This window comes from Ranitomeya variabilis, chromosome 2 (assembly GCF_051348905.1).
Source record: "Ranitomeya variabilis isolate aRanVar5 chromosome 2, aRanVar5.hap1, whole genome shotgun sequence".
In the NCBI taxonomy this organism is placed as follows: Eukaryota; Metazoa; Chordata; class Amphibia; order Anura; family Dendrobatidae; genus Ranitomeya; species Ranitomeya variabilis.
The window spans coordinates 307,621,989-307,633,674 of NC_135233.1; the positions used below are offsets into that span (position 1 = coordinate 307,621,989).

The 11,686-nt window shown below is 40.0% G+C and overlaps 1 protein-coding gene across 1 annotated transcript in view; it reads left to right on the forward strand.

Annotated features, from left to right (window-relative positions):
- NRK (Nik related kinase) overlaps positions 1-11,686 on the forward strand; it is a 348,898-nt gene that overhangs the window by 194,529 nt on the left and 142,683 nt on the right. Inside the window, exons 15-18 of the mRNA XM_077285205.1 lie at positions 100-261; positions 1,493-1,630; positions 2,682-2,813; positions 11,221-11,285. Coding sequence (XP_077141320.1) covers positions 100-261; positions 1,493-1,630; positions 2,682-2,813; positions 11,221-11,285 — 497 coding nt within the window. The remainder of the gene's footprint in view (positions 1-99; positions 262-1,492; positions 1,631-2,681; positions 2,814-11,220; positions 11,286-11,686) is intronic.

The window sequence follows — 11,686 nt, forward strand, 5'->3', positions numbered from 1 at the left end:
TATTCTGAGAGTAAATACGCCGAATTGCAGCCCTAGAAATAAATATATTTTTGACACAAATGCAGAATGGAAAAATTGAGAACACTTTGTTTTAAATAGCAAAATACTGAGGATACTCAAAGTCAAAGGAAGTTTCATCGGACCTTGCCCAAAGATCAGACCCAGCTACTGTTTCTCCAACATGACCATATGGAGAAGACTCTAGAGCCACCAAAGCACGCTTCAGATCACAAGACTGGTAGTGCCGTAAATGAATTAAAGGTAAGAAATACAAGTAACCTATAATGTCACATATCTTGTCGTGTCTCTTGGGTGCTAAGAAACGATGGTTACAGAGGATATCACAATAGTATGATAACAAAACAGTCATTATGATTAGAGATGAGCGAATCAATTCACAACAAATCAAGTTTATTACAAATCTCTCAAAAATTCATATTTGCTAAAAATCCACATTTTGGAGGATTTAGTGCACATGGCTGCTGGATTGTTTTTTTAAGTCGTCGGAAACGGTTAGAATGAAAAACACTCTATACTAATTTTTCCTCACCAGTTTTTACGCCGCCTCCACTGCTCACACCACAGTTCCTCAATCTTTTGTGCTGTAGTCTATGACTAGCCTTATGTGGTCACATAGGGGGCAATATACATTATGACATGCATTACCCCCCACACTCCATGTGACTGCATGAGTCAATGTCAATCCGCACAGCCTGTATTTGGCTTTAGGGGATTGTCCAGTCTTAGGCTACAAGTCTCCAGTCACTCTATGTGACTGCAGACGTGCGAGTTCTCACATGGCACCCGTTGTGAGGATTCTCTGGTGCTGGCACCCGAAATGGGCATATTTCTCACCACATTCCAACTAGCATTGAGTGAGGTTGTGCACGTCTAGTCGGCATGTGATCACATGTATGTAAATTACATATTTGTGGTCACACACCCGTTGCGCCTGGCGCTGGAGAAACCTCACAGTAGACGAGATGTGAGGATTCAAAAGTATGCAGTGTCATAGAGTGACTGCACACTTGGACCCTAAGGCTGTACAACTCCTTTAAGGTGTCATGAAGGGGGGGTGCACATCATGACTCTAGCTGACCAGTCAGAGATCTCAGGTTGGCCTCACCCCTGGAACGGAGTGACAAAAGAACCAAAGATTGGGAATGTGGTGGTGATGAAAGGGGCATAAAAAACGTGAGGAAAGGTGAGTAGATATTTTTGTATTATTTTCGAACCCTTTCCCTTGATTCGTGGCAATTTAGATTCAGAATTAGTCAAATCAAATCAAATCTGCCTCAATCAAATTTCACTAGATTCGCTCATCGCTAGTTGAAATCAACATAAACATTTACAGGTCTTCTGAAGTCATCATGCTAATGGATTTAGAAAAAAATGGACACCATTCCAGTCTCTTACATCAAACAATATCACACATATTATTATTGCTCAGATGATTAACATCAAAATAACTCAAACTTGGATGACATTTCAGATATCAGAAAAGAAAATCACAAATGTTGACCAGAGCAATCTTAAATGGACGGGCTTTATACAACAAGCACATTCCAGGCTTGGATCTGGGAGCAGTTCTAGTCCATGTACTCCAGCCTTACCGAGAGCCATTTTGGAGGTAAGCTCATTCCATAAGTACATGCAATATAATAAGTATGCATATAATATATACATGTATATAACTTTATGTAGAATTAATGTATACGTTTAATGTTCTACAACATATCTAAAAGATGTTTATAAATGGTTAAAAAGTGCCGGTCATTAAGTTTTATTTGCCTCTTTCTCCTCCTATATCGAACTTTCACTCTCAATCCAAGGGTAAAATCTGTTCTCACAGAAGATGGATTTTCTCATTACTGAGATAGGAGATGACAGTTGGTGTTTATAAGATTCTAGGGAGATGTGAGGGAGGAGCTAGAAACAGAGACATTCTACTGTAAGTTCTCCAGAAAACACAGTTGCAGTTCTCCATAGAACTTTATGAACACCAATTGTCATCTCATATCTCAGTAATGGAAAAAAAATCTGTGTTCACTGCAAAACAAGTTCAAGCTTTTCACCCATGAATTGAGAGTTATGAGAATGAAAGATTAGGAGGAGAAAAAGAATCCTCTGATAAGATATGTTACAAGGTTTATTTTTATTTTCATATTTTATTATATTGTGATTTAAATAAAAATAGATAGGAAGTGCTGGCATATTATTAGGAAATGTCGTTAATGTCAAATTGGTTTGGATAGGGCTCCACTGACTGCTAGAATGAAGGTGTGACAGTTCCCTTTGCATTTTTCTGCCTTCGACTGTTCTTTTTTTGTCTGAAATTAGAACCCAGTTGTATTGCTCTCATCTGTATATAAAATATCAGTGTAAAAAGATGAAGTTCGCAACATCTGTTCTTGTTTGTGTCCTTAGGCTTATTTCACACTCTTATACTATGCTTCGAGGGCGTCAAGTACAAGATTAGATCACCCATGGGAGCTGCCGTACTTTTGGCTTTTCAATGTTCTTCTCTTAGACACTGATAGAGGAAATAGTTAATATTATTAATATGTATAGCTCATAAACTCTAGAGAGCCAAGCTGGAAAAGGTTTCTTCATTCAGTGCCGTCTCCAGCGATCCCGCATTATTATTTCATCCGTCTGTTTGTTTTCTCTCTTAAACAAAGAATGAAAATCTCCGCTCCAGTAGAGACAATCACTACAGCAGTTCCCTTTCCGACATGATCATAAGTCCTCTGACCCCCGGAAAAGATGATGTGTTTTGGGGCTCAGTCCAAGGCGAAGAACAGCCGCCTAAGGTAGACGGGAGTTGTATAAATAATTGCTTTATAGTCTATTTATTTCAAACATTTGATTTACAGTTCCTAATTCATTTTTAGTAAAGGAGTATTACGCCCTGACTGTATATTATATACGGTGATGGCTTATTACCAAAGATGTATCTGAAGGGCCAATATCTGTTACCAAAAGCACACTGCAACCAGTATTAATCAGAGACTGGCTTTCTGGATTAAGAACGCATATGATTTATTCTAAAACTCTACGGTATTTCGAGAAAAACATAGCTGAGAGTTCGGCTGAAGACAAAGTGACTAGTTCAAGGGGCACAATATATCCTCACTGGCTTCGACGGCCGCCCAACGACACTGGGAGGTCTTTCGATATACACACACATTACTTGCCGAGAGATTTTGGAAACTTCCAAAAAGGCAATTGATTCTTCATTGACAATGGACAGAGGCGCAAGAGATTTCTTCTGTTGGAACTTGAATGTATTTTAATAATGGACAAGCATGGAAAGTTCTTTCTATTCATTTGTATATGAGGCCCAAGATTTACCACTCCATTATTTTTTTGCACCACCCTGGTATGGAGAATCCCAAAATAGCTAAGAACACTTTGATATGCTGTGAATATGCCATAAATATCCCAGATATCAATAACTCTTTAAGAAACTATTTTTTTTTAAATGGGTTAGCCCATGGATAGGTATATAATTGTGTCCATACGATATCCCTTTTCATTTAACAAGGATTTTTTACCACGTTAGAAATAGCCAGTGTTCCCCTTATGTTATTCCCAGTGCACCGAGTATTTGTTTTTTTTATTTTTTTAAATCCATCACACTGTTCCAGAGATATGGGCCTGTTTATTAAGTCTGCCTCATATGCTAATTTGCATGCTCTTTGCCAAAGGGGTGTTGCTCACGGAATAACTATGCAGATCTGTCTAATGTTATGCCCCAGAGAATCCTGCAAGCAACACATCCTTGTAAGCACCATAATAATTAGCATATATTTTATGGCACATAAAAAGCATAAAAGGCTCATGAATCTGGAACTTTATGGCATGGAAGATTTAAAAAACAACAACAGCTGAATACTTAGGGACTAAATTGAGCCATGGAAATAAAATAAGATAAAAATTATTAATTTTTAACCTGGTGAGCGGTCACTTCAGGTTTGGTTCCCAGGATGAGGTTTTGGTTAGTTTCTGACACTGCATTTTTTTTTGTCAAAGCCAAATAACAGTAAGTATAAAAAACAAAGCAGCTACATTTAAAGCATAACATACCAAAAATAGATAAAAAAGTAAGCTAATATGCCGTAGCTAATAGGTACAGAAATGCTGCAGAAAATCTACAAAATCCTCACCAAATGCGGTACTCATCGTGGGAACATAGCAAAATTTTAGAAAGTAGATATACAAAAACTAGTGTATAGGAAGAGTGGAGCAGTTTGTTTTTTTCAATGCATCTTGGTTCTTATAGAAAACTGCTCTCTTCTTCTGTAGAAACCTTTATCGGTGTTTTCGATTTAGAGTTGCAATAACAGAGGCACTTATCGATTAAACCAAAGGGAACCTTTATGATATTCCATTTTAAATCCATAGACATTAATATGAAGTTGGTTTCCACCGGTTAATTTTTCCCCATTCATCTAGAAGAACATTTGTGAGGTCAAACACTGAGGTTAAACAAGAAGGCCTAGTTCACAATCTCCATTCTAGTGCATGTCAAAATAGTTTCATGAGGTTGAGGTCAGAGTTCTGTTTGGACACTCAAGTTTTCCGGCACTAAACTCACCCAACCAAGCCTTCAAAGACTTTACACAGTTTCATGGCCCTGACACAGTCTTCTGCACAATATGATAGCCCCGTATAGTATAAAGGCCCTAAATACATTATAATGGCCCAAACAGAACCCTCCACACAGTGTAATGGCCCCAACAGAACCCTCCAAACAATATCATGGACCCCACACAACCCTCCACACTGCACAAAGGCCTGCACACAGTAGAATGGCCCCAACTAGTCCTCTAAACAGTATAATTTACTGCATATAGCCCTACAAATAGTATCATGCCCCACACATAATCCTCCAAATGGTATAATGACCCCTAACATTGCCCTCCAAACAGTATAATGCCCCCTCACATAGCCTTCAAATAGTATAATGGCCCACACATAGCTGTCCAAATAGTTAAGTGACCCCCTTATAGCCCTCCAAACAGTATAATGGCACCCATAACGTACTCATTGATTTAAAAAATATATACCTCTTCCTGTTCTCCTGCTGCTCTTGTCTCTGCAAGCTTGTGGTCTGAAGCTCTGCTGGGCAGGCACAATGTTGGGACATCATTGCGGCTGCTGCGCTAAGAGGTCAGAGCTCAGACACACAGGGAAAATGGAGGGAGTTGACGGCTCCCTGTTCCATCATTGCTTTTAGCTGCATATACGTCCAAGATGTAGATACAGTTGAAAGTGTGATGACGTGGAGGGCTCGATGTCGGCACTGATAATGCTCTCCCCCCCCCCACTCGCCCAACTCAGAGGCCCCATAGCAGTCACATGGTCTGTGTATATCAGCAGTACACCACTGCTCCAGGGGATGGTGGAATCTTTAGGAGAGAAGGGATTTCATGAACTTGTTAGATAGGTGACGTCCTGTTACCTGCCGGTATCAGTGAGCTCTTTCGAAAGAGCCATTCTTTCGCAAATGTTGATAACAGCAGATGGCATGGTGAGGAGACGGATTTTATACACTTTGGGCAATAGCACAAAATATAAAACCTGAATTCAATAATTAAGAAGTCCCAGTACTAATGTCCATATAGAGTTCTTCTACTTACATGTATACTAGATAGTGTTCGTGGTTCTGTGTCTTGAACTTATGGAGACCAGGAGACAGCACCACTACAGTTGGTCTTGCTTGAGATTACTAAAAGCACAGTCAACTTTACAGAAAGTTACCAGAATGGAAACATTTCTGTACAGAACGACTATGAAACTAAATGTATAAATTCATGTGCTGAGAATTTTGATGATGCCCTAGATTTTTGAGTATAACATATCAAGAAAAAAATATAAAAAATATATCGACTTGCTGACATTATGTTTGCAAAAGTTAGTATATTTTGTTAGCCTGACTAAACACGGAAATAAATCTTTGTGACAGTGTCTAAGTATCTCTAAAATTCAGTCATGCGTTGCAAATGATGTTTTCAAACCTATTAGAACTTCAGAACTCTACAAACAAACTGGGGCAGAGACTAGCCGAGGAACAGAGGCTGCTCTGTGAACATGATCTACCCAGCCGCATCTCAGAGATACGAAGAGACGCTCTTCATGACTCTCAAGAAAAATAAATTAACCATAAGACGTCTGATGTTGTTAACTCTCTGGTAGCCAACGATCATAAGTTCTATGGGTACGATCATATTCATAGAGCATATTCATTCCTCTCGTCAGTTCCTAAGGCAAGCACTCTGCATAAAATCTTACATGGTATAACGAGGGGAACTGGATTATAACGAGTTCAAAGTCAAGAATAAACAAATAAGATGTAAGAAGTGATGATATTACAATAAAACAGAGAGAATATACACAATTAATACATGATTATTGTAGTTATACTTAAAAGGGGTCTTCCTATTTAAGATATTAATGTCATAGCCACAGGATATCCCATAAATGTCTAATACATGTGGGACCATCTATGAAAGAGAAGTCCTTCATCCCCTGTCAGAGAAAAACTGGCAAAATATACATAGATTTGTACAAGGATCAGACTACTGACATGCTGTGTCTCTCCAGGTTATGAACTTTTAGGGAAGGATGCACTGTAACCCCACACCACTTATTCACTGACATCCTGCTCTGTACCATGTGTGTGCACAGCAGGATGTTAATCAAAGAGTAGCAGAAGTGCTAACAGCGCACTCACTATATACTGAGCGCTGACTAATCACAGCCCCGGCCAAGGCGCTGCCCTGATGAGTGGAAGCAAGTGGCTGCAGGAGAATAAAATTTCATTTTCTCCCTGCAGCTGCCATTCCAGTTAAGCTCCTACATATGTTTAACACGTTACAGATGCAGCCAATTTTGCTTTTTTGGACTTTTGTTTCTTCCCCCTTCATCAAAGAGTCATAACTTTTTTATTTTTCCATTGAAATAGAAATATAGAACTTGGTATTTTTTCTGCAGGACAAGTTGTAGTTTTGATGGACACCGTTCATTTTACTATACATAGTATTGAGAAATTGGAAAAAAATTCAAATGAGGTGAAATGGTGAACAAAAACAATTGTATCATCATTTCTTCTGAGTTGCTTTCACAGAATTATCTGTGTCGTAAAACTAGCCTGGCAACATGATTGTAAAAGGTCAGTATTATTACAAAGTGTTATATATAAATATAGATAAAGCAGGTGAAATAAGCATTGAATATTGCTCACATCACCAATTTTTTAAGTAATTATTTTTCTAAAGGTGTTATTGACATGAAATTATCCCCAGATGTCGTTAACAATCCATCAAATCCACACAGGCAAAGAAATCAAACCATAGATGTCCATAAATTAGGTTATGTGGAATAATGAGAAATGACACAGGGAAAAAGTATGGAACATGCTTATTGAAATGTATTTAATACTTTGTAAAAAAGCCTTTGTTGCTGATGACAGGTTCAAGACACCTTCTGTATGGAGAAACTAGTCGCAGGCATTGCTCAGATGTGATTTTGGCCCATTCTTCCACACAAATTCTATTCACATCCTGAAGCTCACGTGGGCTCCTTTTATGAATTCTGAGCTTTAATTCTTTCCAATACATTTTCTATTGTATTCAGGTCAGGTGATCAGCTTGGCCATTCTAGGAGCTTTATTTTCTTTCTCCAAATCCAATTGAGAGTATCCTTGGCTGTGTGTTTGGGATCATTGTCTTGCATAAATGTCAACCCTCATTTCTTCTTCATAATCCTGCTAGATGGCATCAGATTTTTATCATTAATTGGGAAATGTGTCCATTCATATTTTCTTCAATTATATGAAGTTTGCCACTACGATGTTTCCACCTCTAACATTACTGTTAGTGTGGTGTTTTTAGGATGTTAGGCACTGACATTTAGCTTCGAAACATAATTATTATTATACATTTTTATAGCGCCATTTATTCCATGGAGCTTTACATGTGAAAAGGAAGCAAATATAGACAAATACATTAAACATGAGCAAAAAACAACACAGGTAGATAAGGAGGGAGGACCCTGCCAGCAAGGGCTCACAGTCTGCAGGGGATGGGTGAGGATACACTAAGAGAGGGTAGAGCTGGTTGTGTGGTGGTTCAGTAGGTTGAGGATCACTGCAGGCTGTAGGCTTGTCGGAAGAGGTGAGTGTTCAGGTTCTTTTTGAAGGTTTATATGGTAGGCAAGAGTCTGATATGTTGGGGTAGAGAGTTTCAGAGTATGGGGGAAGCACGGGAGAAGTCTTGGATGCGGTTGTGGGAAGAAGAGATGAGAGGGGAGTAGAAAAGGAGATCTTGAGAGGATCAGAGGTTGCATGTAGGTAAGTACCGGGAGACCATGTCACAGATGTATGGAGGAGGCAGGTTGTGGATGGCTTTGCCATTGTAAGGGTTTTGAACTGGAGTCTCTGGGTGATAGGAAGCCAGTGAAGGGCTTGGCATAGGGGAGAGGCTGGGGATAGTGGGGAGACAGGTAGATTAGTCGGGCAGCAGAGTGTAGGATGGATTGGAGTGGTGCCAGAGTGCTAGAGGGGAGGCCAGAGAGTAGGAGGTTGCAGTAGTCAAGGCGGGAGATGATAAGGGCATGCACTGGTGTTTTTGTGGTGTCGCAGTCAAGGAATGCGCAGATCTGGGAAATATTTTTGAGTTTGAGATGGCAGGAGGAGGCAAGGGCTTGGATATGTGGCTTGAAAGAGAGGGCAGAGTCGAGGATCACCCCGAGGCACCCAGGCGTGTGGGACTGGGGAAAGTGACATTGACATTGATGGATAGGTCTGGTGGAGGGGTAGAGTGAGATGGGGGAAAGATGATGAATCCTGTTTTGTCCATGTTCAGTTTTAGAAAGCGAGCAGAAAAAAAGCATTTTATGACATCCAAAGAGTTCAATTTTGGTCTCATCTGACAGACTATATTCTCCCAGTATTTCACAGGCTCGTGTAAATGTTGTTGAGCAAACCTTAAACGTGCTTGAACATGCTTTTTCTTCACCAATGGGTTCTTGTGTGGTGAGCGTGCATACAGGCCATGGAGAGTGAGTGCATTACTTAGAGTTTTCTTTAATACAATTGTACCTGCTGATTCCAGATCTTTCTGTAGCTCTCCACAGGTGATCCCTGACTCTTGGACAACTCTTCTGATAATTCTTTTCACTCCTCTGTCTGAAATCTTGCATGGAGCACATGGTTGTGACTGGTTCATGGTGAAATTTTGTTCTTTCCACTTCTGGATTATGGCCCCAACAGTGCTCACTGGAACCTTCAGCAGTATAGAAATTCTTCCGTAACCAAATGCCATCAGTATGTTTTGCGACAAAAAGGTTGCAAAGGCCTTGGGATAGCTCACTTGTTTTACCCATCATGAGATGGTTCTTGTGTGGAACCTTGATAATGAGACACCTTTTTGTAAGCCATCAGTTAAAGCAGCTGATATTTTTCACTAAGTGGTGGGAATGCTTTCTAAATATTGATCATTTTCAGCTGGAGTCACGACTTTCCATGGCTGTTTGCACCTATTTTCATGTGTTCAATGCTTTTCCCTGTGTTAGTTCCCATTATTACACAATTTAATTTATGGACATCCATGCTTTGATTTCTTTGCCTGCATGGATTGAATGAGTTATTACCGACAACTGGTGAGAATTTCATGTCAATAGCACCTTTAGAAATATTGTTTACTTAGAAAATTGGTGATGTGTTCAATACTTATCTCCCCCAATGGTTCTTCCACCTTGATTGGATAGCTGTGACTAGCACCAAGCCATGAGTAAACTGGTGAGTAGAGATGGGCGAGCCCAAACAGTAAAGTTTGGCGTCAGTAACGAACACCTACTGTTCGGGCACGGACACTGAACACGGACTTCTCCAGGAACTTTATAGGCGTCTTTTGTAGTGATGAGCGAGTATACTCATTGCTTGGGTTTTTCCGAGCACGCTCGGGTGGTCTCCGAGTATTTGTGACTGCTCGGAGAATTAGTTTTCCTTGCCGCAGCTGCATGATTTGCGGCTACTAGACAGCTTGATTACATGTGGGGATTCCCTAGCAACCAGGCAACCTCCACATGGACTCAGGCTGGCTAGCAGCTGTAAATCATGCAGCTGCGTCAACAAAACCTAAATCTCCGAGCACTCAGAAATACTCGGGGACCACCAGAGCGTGCTCGGGAAAACCGGAGCAACGAGTACACTCGCTCATCACTAGTCTTTTGCTCATGTGTAATACATACTGCAATACCATTGTACTAAAGTATATAGTCCTAATCATAATCTTCTATGAAGCCCGGGCCACAGGTTGAGCTTTAGATGAGTACTAACACAGCAGCGACAGGAGCCCTCAGCAGGCCTCCAGGATCCATGGAAACTTATCAGCATCCTGTGATTACAATAGATGCCTGGAATTGGGCAAACTCGCACAGTTTACTTATCACCGTCAGTGATTAACAGTAACAGATTTGAGAAAGGATGCCTTTGTGTGTTTGAAACACGTTGCCGCATACATGTATGTGAACTATTTTCTGCTATGACTTTTTAATATTTTCTAAATAAACCTTTTTGGATTTTAAAGAAGATGTAACAACGATACTTCCTTTTTTGAAGTGATGAATAGTGGCATTTAATGTGTCAGCAGTAGCGACTGGAGTTCCCTCTGGCTGCTGCTGTTAGAGGCAGATGCTGACTGTGTAGCACAGCCGACATCTGCTTTGTGTGAAGAGGGTTCAAGCTCCTGAGCCAGCTCCCAGACCCGCTTGATGACATAATGGTAATTTTTGGGATAGCAAGGGGTTGAAACAACATTTGCCGGCAGATTACTGCTAAAGCTGCATGTAACTATCCACCCTTTTTGCAACCAAATGGTTGGACGGACATCACTTGTGCAAAACTGAGAAAACAATGGTATACCGAGTTTACCTTGCCATTGTGAATATCTGATATATTGTCAGTCTTTATGAAGCTAAAGAAGACAATGGGCCTTATTGACTATCCAACAAAAAGATTGGAAAATAGGAAAAACAGAGATCGATCCTTCCACTAATCACTGTTTGACAGCACCGTATAGTGAGAGGTTTAAAAGTGTTCCTTTTGCTCTGCTTCCCCATAAAAATAAATACAATTGTAGAAACACTCTGTGACAGGCTTCTATTTCAATGATGTCAGTGAGGGCTTACTCATGAAGTGTCTCTTCTGTTCAGGTTCCAGAACGAACCACATCGAAGTTTTGTAAGGACAACCGAGGCCACCAAAGAAACCCATCTGGGTAAGTGAAGGCGAAATAAGATATTCCAGCTCTGTGATGGCTCACAAATACAACCAGACAATTCTGGGAACATAATTGCAAGCTTCATATTATACATTCTGACAAACACTAATTATAACTAATCTATTTATGGACAATTCAACTCATGAAGATAAAAACTGTTCTCCGTGAGTCAGTCTTCACATCCACACTTACACAGGGCTGGAAGGATCAGGCTTCAGAAGAATGTACCAAGGGACCTGAAATGAACATTTCCTATTATACATTTAAAAAAAAAAAAAGATTTAGATATAACAGTCATTACAAAGGAAATTAAACTCATTAGTTTCCATTATGCACTTAAAATTGTTGTAGAAAGTCAGTACTGGAGGCGTTAGTACAGGTAAAAAAAAATGCTTCTG